At 40.5% G+C, this 15471-nt stretch overlaps 1 protein-coding gene across 1 annotated transcript in view; it reads right to left on the bottom strand.

The window, feature by feature from the left end:
- Window positions 1–15471, bottom strand: part of GALNT12 (polypeptide N-acetylgalactosaminyltransferase 12) — an 84151-nt gene that overhangs the window by 53150 nt on the left and 15530 nt on the right. Inside the window, exons 2-4 of the mRNA XM_077809184.1 lie at window positions 11412–11581; window positions 6801–6990; window positions 1494–1679 (exon numbers count right to left, since the gene is read on the bottom strand). Of these exons, the coding sequence (XP_077665310.1) occupies window positions 1494–1679; window positions 6801–6990; window positions 11412–11581 (546 nt within the window). The remainder of the gene's footprint in view (window positions 1–1493; window positions 1680–6800; window positions 6991–11411; window positions 11582–15471) is intronic.

Raw genomic sequence — 15471 nt, 5'->3', positions numbered from 1 at the left:
ATGCATCATGAGCTCAAATTGAAGATATGTTTGTTGTGTGGGATGTTTGTTTAAAGTCTTATCTAAAATTTCCACACAGAATTCTGTGGGCCAGATCCTCAGCTGGTGTAAAACACTGTAGCTAACTGAAGTTTGTGGAGCTATGCTAGTTTACATCAACTGAGGATCTGGTCCAATTTAGCTTGAGAATAAAGGGAGAACCATCACTATCTAGATTTGAACCTGTAGATACAGCCTGATCTTGCAGAATTACTTCTTTCCATATGAGCTGACGTAGCCTTCCTCAAGAAAAGCCTTCTCCAGTAGCTCCATGTTCGTTGGCCTATGCTAACCACATACAATTAATCATTTATTTCTGCCAACACTCCCCAGCTTTACTTAATAGATTATCATAACCTCTTCCTCTTACGTCTTCCGTTGCCTGTGATACATTTCATACATAGTGTCATTACTCCTCACTGCTTTTGCTGTCTCCTCCTAAGGACAGTATCCTTCCCATTTTAGCTTCTCATTTAGGACCCATTATTACAACCCTTATGCATACCTATGTGAGTATGTCCCATTTACTTAAATGAGACTACTTGATGGAGTAAGGACTCATTAATGAATAGTTGCACTCATCAGCCCGTAGTCCCTGATTCTGCCACCATCACTCATGTGGAGTCGTAGCTACTCTGAGTAAACCCACCGGTGTTAATAGGCAAGGTCTAAAAAATGTATACGAAACCTACTAGCCCAAGGACCAAGACTGCTTGTCAGGCCATAATACACCAGTGCCCTAAGCAGCATGCACCCTCTTGCTCTGTCTCCTCCAGAGCTGTGTCTCTGAAAACACAGAAAGACATCACTGCATTGGTTTACATTTTTCATATTGGGATTTTTTTTAAATTTTATTTTAAATATCATCAAAAGCTGAGATTTTGAACAAACTGATGACACTCACACAGGAAATATTCCTACTCACTCTTGATTAATGAATTTTTCCAGCTCTCTTAATAGGACAATAAGCTGCTAATATATGAATTAGGCTGCCTGTTTCAGTACTATCAAACCTTATGATTTCATTTTAACTATTGCCTCTTGCCTGTTTGCCAAGCTTCTTATTTGTGTGCATAAATCGTCACTTGCTATTCTCTCCAAGTCTCCTTTCCTTATCTTTTTCAAGTGTTCTTCTGGTATTCCATTAGATTTATCATTAAACCTATTTTATATGGCAAGAAAGGCTTCCTGAGTAAAAGCATTCATGACAATTTACATAGCAAAGGTAATGCAGATTTCTTTTTTAAAAGCAAAATTTTGCCAAAAGCATGGTGACTGGAACTACATTAAAAAAAGAAAGAACAATTTTTTTAAAACTCTATATTTTCAGTTTCAGTGTTGAATGCTAAGTGCTCAGTTATACAAATTATTTTATTTACCTTCAGCTGAAGTTAAAATTTGTAAATTTTATAAAATTTGACATTTAAAATGAAGATACATCAAATAATATTCACCTGATTACATCAGTTTTGGATCTTCTTTTTTTTTGCTCCCTCTCTGGGATAACATGCCAAGTGAAGACCAGTCTCCAGTCAAACCCTCCAATCTGTGGTTCCCCAGCATTTCCCAAGTACTCGAATGTATTCCATTCAATCACATCAATCACAGGACACACAACTGCTGACTCATCTTCCCCAATTCTAAATTATTTTAGAAAGAAAAAAAGTTATTTTTGTTGATACTAGTAGAAACTAGAAATGGCAGGTTTAAAGAAAGGGTTTATTAATACAAAAGTAAAGATTTTACTCCCATTTTACATATATTGGGATACAAGTAATGAACAGTTACTTACTGTAGGTGTGGTTCTTTGAGATATTGTAGTCAGTGTGGATCCCACTGTAGGTGCACCTGTGCCTCATGCACACAAGACCAGAGGTTTTTTTGTTAACCATGTCCATCGGGGCTGCACTTGGGCCCTGTGTCTCCTAGTGCTTCTATATATAGTGCCCTACCAAATTCACGGTCCATTATGGTCAATCTCATGGCCATAGGATTTGAAAACTGGTAAATTTCACACAGTGTTGTAACTGTGGGGGTCCCAACCCAAAAGGGGATTGTGCGGGGTCACAAACCTGTTGTGGGAGGGGGTCCACAGGATTGCCACCCTCACTTCTGGGCTGCCTTCAGAGCTGGACTCCTGCTTCCGGCAGCTGCAGGAGGTTCCCGGAGGTGGGTCTGAGCTCCCCACGCCCAGGAGCGGCTGTGAAGCGTATGGACAAGTCCTGTCCCTCCCCAGCCCAGCTGGAGCTAGGAGCCCCCTGGCTGGGGCACTCCTTGAAGCAGCGCAGCAGGGGAATCAGATTTCATGGGAAAGGGCTTATTTCATGGTCCATGATGCGTTTATCATGGCTGTGAAACTGGTAGGGCCCTATGTATATGAGAGCATAAAAGGCGGGGTGGCTCCCTCAGTTCCCTCACAACCCAAAGCCCATGTCACCGAAGATTCCTAAAAGCAGGAATGGAGGGTGTGCTGTGTGACCCACACAAACTACAACATCACAAGAAAAATAGTTACTGTAGGGTACCTGTTGCTTCCTTGAATATGTGTCAGTGTGCACAATCCCTCTGTAGGTGACAGACAAGCTGTATCCTCCCTGAATTGTGGAAGTGAGGGATTTCAGCTGTATCTGTCAACAAGTGACTGAAGCACTACTCTCCTGAATTTGGCATCCAACCTGGCTGCCATGTCAAGCGCAGAATGTCTACCAAAAGTTAGTGGCTTGCTTCACTTAGCTGCTTTGCAGACCTCAGAGATGGTACAAAGGGCTGGCATTAGGGGTACAGCAAGCAGGGCAATTGCCTAGGACCGCACACCACAGGGGGCCCCATGCAGCGGGGCTTGGGCTTCAGAAACGTTGCAGAAATCCAATGTGTGAGCAGATAAAGAAGGCAGGGTGGGGGCCCAGTGCTTAGCTTCTGCCCTGGGCTCCAGCGAGTCTAACACCGTTCACATCCCTGAAGGAGAGTGCCTTGATGTTCAGTGAGAGAGCCTGACCATTATAGCAGATTTTTATTCTCTGAGGTGAGACAGCTTGGTCTGTCGACGTGTCCCATTTCTTCAGGCCAGGGTCAAATCTAAGGGGTGCATCACTGGAGCTGGGGTTGGTGCTGAAGGAGTTGCTGCATTGTAGGTTGCTGCTTCTCCCCAGGCCTTGACACCCTGCATGGCTTGGTGGATTCCTCTCCGGAGACTTAGCAGTGTTTGTCCTTATGGGAGGACACTGCACTCCTTCTTGAGCTTCTGCCTCCATGTTTGGAGTGGCCCTCTCAGTACCTGACTTCAGCTGCTACTGAGACCTGCTGGATCTTTCCTCAGCACCATCTTCTCCATGCTAGTCTTAGGCATCACCTGCTTGCTCAGTGTGGTGCTGGATCATGCTGGCTTGTCCACCAGCAGGATTCCAGAGCTCATTTCCTTAGGGTCTGAGGAGACCTTCATGGACTGTTCCAGCAGATGGTGATTAAGCCTTGTGTTTCATGACTTACGCATTCTAGCAGAGGAAGACAAGCACACCAAGCATCTTCTCTGAATGTGCAATTCCCCCAGGCAAATAGAGACACCTACTGTGCCCATCCTTCAGAGGGATTAGTCCATCGCTGGATGCACAGGGTTTGAAGCCTGAAGGTTTTGAGTCTGCCATGAGAAAGAGCTCTGTACAAAGATGTATGTATGGGAGGCAGAGTCTGAATAATAGACTTGAGTCCTAATGGGTTGCATCAGTTCATGGTGGTCCAATACAGTAGATCAGAAGTGGCTCCAAAAACTTTAGAAAGTTTTGAAGTTTAGCCTGAGTGAAGAACTAGCAGGCAGAACAGAGGGATGAAGCCACCCAGCCCTTTATATGGACACATGCTCATATGGGAGTATGAGGAAGCACAGGATGCATGCACAGCCCAGATGGAGACTGCTTATCAAAACAGCTCTGTTTTCATGTACATGATGAGAGGCATGTGCACTTACAATGGGATCCACACATAACTTGAAGAAACACTGAACATTTTTCCATCCAATCATAGAAATATTTTGCTGTATATTTAAAATAAAAGGTACCTGTCACACAGGTGTAATTACAAAGGAAAGCAGATAAACAAACAAACAAACAAAAAATAAAAAAAATCTGCTTTTTCTGCAAACTAAGACTGAACCAGATCACCCAAAGTATATTCAGTACACAAGTAAGAAACAGTTAATTTATGTTCCATCCTCAACAAAAGGGATCCAGATTCTGAGATCACCTGATTAGGCTGATTTGTATAGAGCTGTATGGAAGGCAATTCACTACATTTTCAGTAAAGAAAATCAGACTATTCATCCAAAGTCCTTCCTAAGACTGCCACCTTCTGGCCTACCTAAACTACTTACAGAATACCTCTTCCTAGGTCAGGTTGTTTCTTCAATCGCTTGGTATTAAAATCCTGATTCTTTTAATCACCTTTTCTTGCTGTTTCCCATTTAATCTGGTACAATTAATCTAATATATCTGGAATTTACCATACATGGTCCTGTTCCAGAGGTTAAATTTAGGGGAAACAAATCAGACAGGTTGTTTGTAACGGGTCAATTAAAAAAAAAAATCAGTGAGTTTGTGGGAAGCCGTCAAACATGCCTAAGGAATTTAGGAGCATGTTTCCATTGAAAATCAACGTGATGCATGCTCCCACACCCCTTCGGGTAAGGCAGTTTTGGAAATATCACTTGTGTTTTTTGTAAAGTTGTACTTTTTGGCCCCTTCTTCAAAGTCCACTGTACTCAATGGGAGTCTTTCTAGTGACTTTAAATGGGTGAGGATCATGTCCTTTAGCCTCAGTAAGAGCTGGTGCCTTTGGGAAGGGTTAAATATAGTCTCCTATCTTCAATACAATCTTCGTAAAGTCTGTTGCAGGCATTGTAAATATTTGCAAGTGTAGCTCTGGCATTAGAAGGGGTCTGGATGTGGCTTTGAGAGCAGAAAGAAGAAAAAAGGTATGGCATTGTTTACAGACCCTGAGAGAAGCTAACCTCTGCTGTGGGCACATCTATGGCTCCATTCGCATTAGGAAAAATGTATTAAAAAAGGTAGATTGTGTAGTATATGGATGCAGCTGCAATAGTATTACAAATGGTTTAAAGTAACGTAGATGCGGTATTCCGTGATTTGTTCTGTTAAATGAAGGCTTGGATTCTGCATCATTCTGTGATGGAAGTGGCATATGTGTCAAATGACAGCTGTAAATCAAAGCATCACTGAGTATACAGGACTCAAATCATCATGGGTACACACAACCTTAATTCAGTCCCTTTGGAAACTCTTCTGCATAGTGCCTGACCCAGCCCTTTTTATTCCATACGTATATGGAAAGGATAGATTGCTTGAAAACTAGGAAGGCAAGGTCTTCTTTGCCCTTAATTCCAACTTGCTTATGTGTATCTTGCACTGAGATTAGTGAACCTCTCTCTAGAACTGAATATCTCTAGAACTGCTCCTTGGTCCCTTACCAGGCTGACAATGTGGTCACCCACAGAGCTGTGAAAATAAATTATATTTTGATTCATTGGCAGGTCCAAACAATTGGAAAAAAAATCATTTGAGGTTGGACACTTCTAGACTTTTCTATTAATAGCAAAGGGTTAGATTCACAAGGCAACTTCAATGCCAGTAGCATTCACAGAATGGAGGAGGAGAAGTCACAGTGGTAGTGCTCCCTCCTATATTTCATAGCCTAGTGGTTAGGGCACTCACCTGGGATGTGGGAGACCCAGGTTTGATTCCCTGATCTGGAGCAGGGACTTGAGCCCAGTCTGTCCCTCCCAGGTGAATGCCCTAATCCTTGGTCTATAGCAATGGTGGGCAACCTGCGGCCTGTCAGGGTAATCCATTGGCGGGCCGCCAGACAATTTGTTTACATTTGCACAGTCGCCTGCAGCTCCCAGTGACTGAGGTTCGCTATTCCCGGCCAATGGAAGCTGAGGGAAGCAGCGAGGGACACAGGGGCATGCTGGCTGCTGCTTCCCACAGCTCCCATTGGCTGGGAGTGGTGAACCGCAGCCACTGGGAGCTGCGGGTGGCTATGCAAATGTAAACAAACTGTCTGTTGGCCCGCCAGTGGATTATCCTGATAGGCCATGTGCGGCCTGAGGGCCCCAGGTTGCCCACCACTGCTCTATAGTGTGCAAGAGGTAACACCACTGCCAGCTCCTCCAATTTGTGAATGCAAGCCCCCTGTGAATCTACCCTGAAAGACTGAAACTGTTCACTGTGAAAACATTGAAACTCACCATTTTGACATTTCTGAATTTTATCCCCTTTTTTCCCCAACAGAAATAAGCTGCCAAAATCGACACAAATTTGCAATATGTTTGGCCAACCCGAATATGCATTTTTCAGTGAAAAAAGCTGTGTCCAAAAAACGTTACCCAGTTCTAATCACAAACACCAAATTAGGTGAAAAGTTCGGGGTTCCACATAAAACGTTGTTCCCTCTTCCTGGCAACAATCCTTCATTCCTTTAGGAAGAAGGAAATTGGATCTTCGAACCTCTAATTCCACTAAGCTATTAATCTGTTCTCGAGTGAAACAAAATTTGCTGTTAAATAAATTGAATATTTACCATTCTCTTGCACTTCAAATAGCAAATACTTGAATTCTCTCAGAAATCACATTGTGGCAACTATTGGTTAACGATGATATTTTCAATACCTCTACAAAACACAGGAATTTAACAGATGACTCTTTTTTCTCAAGTTTATAATAAAAAAACACGCACATTTGGTATAACTTTACCTTTCCAGTAATGGTTCAAGCCACCCTTCATGACACTCACAGTGGCAATCAAGAAATGTCAAAACATCTCCTTTCGCAAGAGAAGCTCCCAGAAGTCGAGCTCGAACCAGTCCCTCTCTTTTATTTGCGCGAATAAGACGTACCTTGCGTAAACCAGCCACATAGTTTTCCAAAGGTTTCTTTAAATGGTCTGTTACAAAGAAGTTGAATAGATCATTGTAAAATTATTGTACATAGTAGGTTATAAAAATAGTATTTAAAGCACTGTTGTAATACACTGATAACAGTGCTGTGCGATTTGGCCTGTAGCCCTTCTCCCAATCCTGGCATGTCCCCTATACCTGGACAGGGCAAGGGAACCGGCGATATAAAACTAGGGTGCACAAAAATCATGATATCTTGTTAAAAATAAATTTTATTTAAATTACATGTTGCTAGTTCTTAGCTTTCTTCCTTTCTAACAGCCTTTAATTGCTAACTTGGATGATTTATACTTGTTTCTTTAAATTAGTTTTCTAATTGTTAGCAGCATTTTCAATTTTATATAGATTTTTTTACTAAGAAGTTTCACACTTAAAATGGCCATTTATGCTTTAAAAAACAAGTTATGGGCCCATTACAGTAACATCCTTATTGTGAGACCACCACAAACTCCAATACAAAATTGATAAACAAATAGCCCATATTACATTTGCAACCAACACCTTCCAACATATTGAACTTCCACAAGTCAAGAAAACTGAAATGCTTTGCCTGTGCTGTTCTCCTTCATTAGGGTTTGCAGTCTGAAGTCAGGATGTGTGCTCTTAAATCACACAGTGCTTTTGAAAATACCACTTTTTAGGAGCCTAATCCTATTTTGAACATTTTGGCCTGTGTGTACAAAAAATTCACAATAACTTTGTTCATGTATTGAAAGTTTAAACAGCTTTTCTTTATTAACTCTGAAACAATTTTCTTTTGAAGTGACAAAGATTTTATGCCACTAATAGTAATGTTTTTTAATAAAATACAATTTAGATCCGGATGCTGCGAAGTTAGCACTTGCTTAACTTATGGACAAGCTGTCCGACTGAAATCAAGGGGGAATACTCACGTGAGTACCTATTGAAGCGTTTGGAGGGTGAGGGCCTTAATTTTCAATATTTTTGGTTTTTACAAAGCCTCAACTTGATCTAAATCAATTATTTAAAACCAACCAGCCAACCAAAACCACCGAATGATTGAAATTATTATTTAAAATTGTTCCATCTTGTGTTAAAGCAGCTGTACCAGTTTTACACCAGTCAAAGATTTCTCTATGTCTTGGGAAAGGCTCAGCTGCAAGTTTGAGGGAGCTGGTTGCACTGCTCCCATGGTGCAAAGGGGACTTTGACAGGACCAAAGATCCTGACCCCAATTGATCCCAAGTGAAAGGTGTACGTGTGTAGTTGGTATATACCATTTTTTGAAAAATGCACTCTTTTCAAGTGTGGTTCTACTCTGAAGAGTGCCTATTTAAAAAAAGGTACCTAACATATCTACTCCAGGTGAGACTGAGTTCTTCAGGTCACAAACTACGTCTTTTTATGGAGTATACATTTTGCCTAGCACAATAAGGCCCCAATACTCTGGGGGATGTCCAGGCACTATTGTAAAGAAATGCTCAGAGAATGTACATCTCATTTGCACCTAAAAGTTTATGTTGAGAGAATTCTGAGACAATGTAAATTCATTTTAAGTAGCCTTATAAGAGCAAGGCGAAAACATTTATTTGGAGAGGCAAGAAAGGATATTATTTTAGAAAAGAAAGAGGGTGTGCACTAAAAAATCTTTACTCTGCAATGCTGAGGGTTGGAAATGTCTTTACAACTATAACCCTCAGGTGTAAATTAAATGTGCCCAGAGGCTGCTGTTTTTGCCGTGTAAAAGAGGAGCTCTGTATAAAACACTAAAGCAGGCACAGACCAGAACTCAATGTAGAAAACACTCAGAATTACCCGGGGTGATCCTGAGCTGCTGAGCACTCTGAGTGACTTGCTTCTGATAGCAGGTTTTTGAACTGCGCAAACAAAATTCATGTGGTATACAGCGGAGCTCTCCAATTGTTCATGGGGTTGTGTTGGGAGGTCTTGATCAAGAGGCTGAAAGTCGTTTCAGGCAGACTAATATGCATAAAAATCCAGGCTCCCTCCCTGATGTTCATTTGGAATGAGTTGAAAGATGCAATCCACTGCAATATCAAGATTATCAGTTGAAACTGTAAAAATGCAATTACACTTTTATTCCAGTGTTTGTGTGCAATATGCCTGACTAGGTACAATGCCTGTGTGTCATCAGGACACTATAACCAGTAAATGGTTACTGCTCCATACATATTCAAAGTGGACTTTCTGGGTTTTTCAGAGAGACGACAAACAAAAATCAGAGCAGGCATTTTGGAAAACCCCACTAAAAGGGCATAATTCCTGTACACACTTTTAGCAGTCCCTTAAATAATTTTAGCTGCTGAAAATGCAATCTGGAAGTGAATGGACTTGGAGATATGTTTTTCTTTTAAAAAAAAGTACAATAGCAGAATCGTCCCATTTGCATGAATAATAGTACAATATTTCAGTAATCAGTCTTCTATCTGTAAACATTTTGGTGAAAGTTTAGGAAGGGGCTGAAAAGCAGACCAATTTATCTGTGAAAAGGAGACCGTCCTAAAAAAGAATATTGGGTTTGTATTGATTTAATCATTTTGCTCCAACAGTGAGATAGGCTTAATTTTAAATCTCCACCCCTCTGCCCCGTCCCTTTCCCCCTCTGCTCCTGTTGCCATGTCCTGTCTCTGTCCCTCTCACACAGCTCCTGTTCCTGTCCCCCTCTTTGCCTCTCCTTTACATTTGAATCAGTTAGCTTCTTCCTCCTCCTCTTCCACATTGCCTGGCTACTGGGGAGCCCACTGAGAGTCCAGAAAAGAGTCTCCTGGCTCTCACTTCTACTGCCTGGCCACATGACAGCTAGGAGGATCAACTGCAGGAGAATTCTTGCTCAGGCTCTGCATCCCTGGGATGGAGTATGCTCAAATGCTCCATGAGAATGGACCATCACAGTCAGTTCAGCAATTAGGAGCAGGGGTTCTGGAACAATTTTTATATTGCGGTGCTAAGAGCCATTGAACCAAACTGTAAACCATGTGTATAATGGAAATCACTTCAAGCCAGCACCCCCAGTACCCCTAGTTCCAGCACCTATGATTAGGAGCTGTGCGGTGACTGATCATGCAGGGAACCATTCCCTGAAGTACATATTTATATTTTCCAATCTTTATGTTGCATTAGTGTGGTCATTTAAGATATTTACAGTATTTTTATTACACATTCAAAAATAAATACCAGTAAGTTGTGGACAATAGCTTACTATATTGCATATGTTGAAACATAAAATGTATATTTCAAAATATATACATTTAAAGTAGTTTTTTAAAAGTTGTTTTAAGATACACAAACTGTGATAGGTATCCTTTTTTATTAAGTACATCACAATTAAAAAAATCGTTGAGTAATACTTCTGAATCTAGATGCGCTAATATAATAGAAAAATATTCAGAAATAAGTTGTGGCAGAAAAGAGCAGAACTTTGTAGAAACTGAAAAGACCAGTGGCTTAAATGCATCACTCATTTGTGTATAAAATTTTACATCCATTCTACAATCCTTCACTGTACGCCATATCAATTAACAGTGCAGGGAAATGAAGTAGAGGTTTTAAAAAAGGGAAAAGTAAGGATTTCGAACAAGTTATGTTAGTAGAAGAATGTTCTTGATAATTAATTTTTCAGAATTTTCCATACTTCCCCCCTCATGTGGACTTTGGACAGAAGTATTGCCATCCACTATCTTCCTTGTACTCTACAAATATAACCCTTACTTTTAATAAACTATTCCACAGGAGTATGAAAAATATACCTAATTCTTCCACATACATTTGAAGTGATATTTTAGAATGAAAGAACTGTAAAGATGCATTATATATATATTAGCAATATCTCTCAAAATCCTGAAAGCTTTTAAAAGATAAGTAGCAATTAAAAAAAAAAAGATATCCCTGGTCAGTAAGCCATATAACAATATTTGCAAATAGCCAGAGTATAAGGATCTTACATTATGAGTGGCAGACAAAACTACACCAAATATTTTTATGACACATATTTCTAGCTGCTATCTATCTTACCTGGGTCCCCACTACTGTAGCATGTGAGTGCCTCACAATCTTCAATGTCTTTATCCTCATAACTACTTTGTGAGGTACAGATGGGGAACTGAGGCCTACAGAGATTAAAGGGACTTGCCCACAGTCACATAGGAAGCCTGCAGTGGACCAGGGAATTGAATCCAGATCTCTGAAGTCTCAAGTTAGCACTATAGACATTAGACTGTTCCTCCTCTCAACTTGCTGAACAAGACACTGAATTTGACAGTCCCACCAGCATGGCAAAGTAAAAGCGATTTCAAGCTACAGCATGGCTAAACAGAACAACTGCAAAATGTGAGTGAGCCTTTCTATACTTTCTTCTCCTGCAGACTTTTACTTCACCCACCTTGTCTGTCTGAGAAGAGTACAGTTATTTATACAATGAAATACCTACCTTTGTCACTATAATCATCCACCAGGATAACTTCTTCCAGCAGAATATCTGGGGATGTCTCAAGAACACTATGAACTGTTCGCAGAAGTGTTGACCAAGCCTCGTTATAAAAAGCTATTACAACTGAGGTTTTTGGCAGGTTATGATAATCGTATTTCTTCTCTTTGCACCTGTAAATAAGGGGACCCAAATTAGTAAAAGTGTGAAATTATCTGTAAATTTTCAGAAAACAGTTTTCAAATGAAGACTGCATATAGTGCTTACTAATTTTTTTTTTAGCAAGAACACATCAAAGATATAAAGGAACAATGAGGGAGGTCATGTAATGTGCTTAGTGAGGTAGCTATTATTCAGGGGGAGTGTAACTTCTTCAGTTTTACATTTATATTTTGAAAATATCCAAACATCTAAAAAGACAAGGGAAGATGTCTCTGGCTCATTCACATGCAATCTTTGTCCCATCAGAAGACGACTTCACATTAAAGAAGAATGCTACAATGGGGAAAATGCTGGAGCCTCCAGCTCACCACAGGAAGACACACCCAATGAGGAAACTGCAGCAACTAAGATCTGCTATTATTTTTCACCTAAGTAACTGACAACTTAATTTTTCTCCTGGAGGCTAACTTTGCAAAGCTAGAGAACAAAGTGGAAGTGCTCAACAGCAAAATTGCTACTACAGAAAAAGCCAAAATATATTTAAAGAAAATTCAGTACCAGATAAAGACAATGGAATTTGTGCAACAAAGTGCCATAATTCTCAGAAGACCATAAAAATGCTGGAACATGATACTAAAAACCTCAAGACCAGAGAAAGGCATAAAACTACACACATAATTGGCTTTGCAGAAGGAGAACAAATTCACAATCCTGCTAAATATTTTGAAAAATGGCCATCAGGCACCAAAAATATTAGTATTTCTTGATTAAAAAGTTCACACAGAATTCCTGGGCTGATCTACAACAATAGACCCAAGACTAGAGTTGTACAATTCCAGACATACGGTGATCAATAAGGTTTTTACAGCTTTGCGATCAGAGAGTAAGATCAAGGAATCTGAGAACAGAATTTATATTTTTCAACATTTTTACTTGCAATATAGAAATAGAGGGCAGAATATACCATGCCCCTGCCTGGCAACAGTTCCATGTCAAATAGATTGAATTTGCTGTGGCTTACCCATCCTCAAAAATGATTTACTACAGAAATGCTATTTTTCTACAACAGTAGAAGCACTGTCTCAAGAAACTTCCAAATCTACCAGATGACTAGACTGCAAATTTAAGACCCTCCTAGCCCTTTAGAATGGAATGTATACCATAAGTATAAATGTTGATGTTTGCGCCTTCTACTATTTAACCATAAAAACATGAATAGAAAATACAACATATATAGAATCACAGGATTAGAAGGGATCACATGGGTCATCTAGTCTAACCCCCAGAGAACTTCTCTAATTTAAAAGCTAGCAGTTATACCTCACCTTTTTGCATTTCCTGACTTGTGTATTTAACTATACTACCACAACATTACATCCCCCCCACTCTTTTTTTTTTTTTTTTTTTTGTATTTAACTCTGTTAAATAGGTTTTTAGTTTGAACCATTTCACCTACCCTGGGGTATTCAACACAACACAACACATTTATGAGAAAGAGAAGGTAGGTGAGATAATATCTTTTATTGCACCAACTTCTGTTGGTGAGAATGACAAGCTTTTGAGCTTACACAGAGCTCTTCTTCAGGTCTGTGAAATGTACTCAGAGTGTCACAGATAAATATAAGATGAAACAGATTGCTTAGCATAAGGAATTAACACATATTTCAAAGGGCACATAAGTAATTAACACATATTTCCAGATGAGGTGGCCCCCTCTCTAGTCATAGGGGGAGGAAAGGGGGCGAAACGCTGGGGGGATGGGATAAGTGGGTTATAGAGTGTTGTAATAAGCCATAAATCCAGTGTCTCTGCTCATTCCATGATTTTTAGAAGAAGAATTTCTTCAGGGGCAAAGGGCTCACTGGTATCATGTAATGAGTTTCAGCTGGCCTGACCAGTTCAGTGTACCCCAATTTACTGATGTCTTAATCTGTATATAATACGTGGCATGTAAGAAATCATTGGAAAACTAATAACTCACTGATCATTAATATTCTTGTGTGAGGTATGTTGGCAAACAAGCCTGCCCTAGACAAAGGAATATGCTTATTTTTCTGACTAGCCTGGTCGTCAGGCAGAGAGAATGAAGGTCCATTTACATATGAGATAAAAAAACTGTATCAAGCTAACAAGTGGGGAAGGATATAGCATGGGGTCTACACCTCAGCTGGGAAGAGAAACTTTATCTGGGCTATAAAGACAGGGGGTCTGAACCTCAAGTGATAAGCAACTGAATCAACTGATTGTACAGTACTACTGTATTATAAACATATGATGAGTAAAGTGTTTTATAAAAGCCTATGACACACTGGTGATTAATATAATTGTGAATCGTATGTATTAATGCTAAATAAGGAATGATGGATACTAATTAATAGTGTGCTTTACAGTTTGTGACCAAAGAAAGGGAGAGACAGGTCTCTCCCAGACAGGAGGGAACATCACAGCTCTCTACCCGTCTCCAATGAAATTAAGCAAGTTGTGACCAAAACCAATGGATGCCCAATTTACATTCCAATAAGCAACAGGCTGCAAAGATCACAGGAAGCGAAGAACAGCATGATGTCATCCTGCCTCTCGAAACAAGGTAATTGAACTTTGAGAGATATAAGGAACAGAGGCAGAAAGCCATTTTGGCATTTATCACTACACAGACACAAGGGGCCAGAGTTCTTGCAAAGCAGAGAAAGAAGGGTCCTTCAACCAGTTGGGGGAGACGGGTTGAACTCTCTGTGAACTGAGGTGAGAAACCTGCTTAGGCTAAGACTTTTCACCTAAGAAGCCAAGGGAAGCCAGCATCTTGTACTTCTGTAGAAGGTCCTGACCGAGGGAAAGTCAGCCACGGCTGGGAAGAAGAATAATTGGAGAGAGGACCATCTTCAGCCTGTACCTTGCTAGATTAAGGGTTAGGCTTTTAGATGTCTGTTTGCACTTTTATTTGTTTGTAACCCTTTCTAATTTTATTCTTTTTACTTGGCATCACTTAACCTAGGTCCTATTATTAATAAATTTGTTTTATCTTTTACTATAAAAAAACTCTGTGCTGTGCTAGAAGGGAACCAGTTTACCCCAGTTAAATTAATAAGCTCTAATGTGGTTTGTCTCTTTAACCAAACCAACCTTACTATTTCTCTGAGTGGTCCAGGAGGTGACTGGACACTTCAGGGCAGATGGTTTTGGGAAACGTCAGGACTTGCAGTGTGCTGGGAGTCACCCTGCAAGAGTAACCAAGGCTAATGGAAGCCAGGATGGGGCTCTTGTGCTGTAGGCAGGCTGCTGGAGTGAGAGTTGCTGATCCAAGGCTGTACAGCACACAGACACTCAAGGCGTGACCTGGATGCATGTCTGCTGGCATCTTGGTGTGTGAGCCACCGCAACAGGGCATTTGAGACACCTAGAGTTACAGGGCAGGCAGTGACACAATCCCTCACTGGTCTGAATTGCACCCCAGAACGTGACACCTATTCTGATACTTCTGCATCCCTTCCTTTCTGAAATTCTCTCCATTTTTAAATGACATTTTACTTCAGAGCTTTGGATATCCTCTGCAATTCATACACCATTCAGTTTTACATCACACTCCCTGTAAAACCACCATCCCCTTCCCTCGCTCCTTCAAGCATCCTTCTCACAAGACAGTACTTTAGGAGGAATGTGACTCATCAGAAAAGGAACCACATCCCTCAAGTAGAGAAGGTGGTACAGGCACAAGCATGTTATGCATGGTCCTAGCATGGCTCTGAGAAGGCTACACAGATTCATCACAGCTTTTATGTTCAAGTTTATGACCATGGGAATCATCATCATCTTTTCTCTCTCCTAATAAGATTGGTTTGTGGTTCTCAGTCCCAAATACGTCTATTTCCTCATAGCCATCAGAAACACATTACAAATATCTGAG

Source organism: Eretmochelys imbricata, chromosome 2 (genome assembly GCF_965152235.1).
Source record: "Eretmochelys imbricata isolate rEreImb1 chromosome 2, rEreImb1.hap1, whole genome shotgun sequence".
NCBI classification, from domain to species: Eukaryota; Metazoa; Chordata; order Testudines; family Cheloniidae; genus Eretmochelys; species Eretmochelys imbricata.
This window is presented reverse-complemented; position numbering and strand designations above follow the sequence as displayed.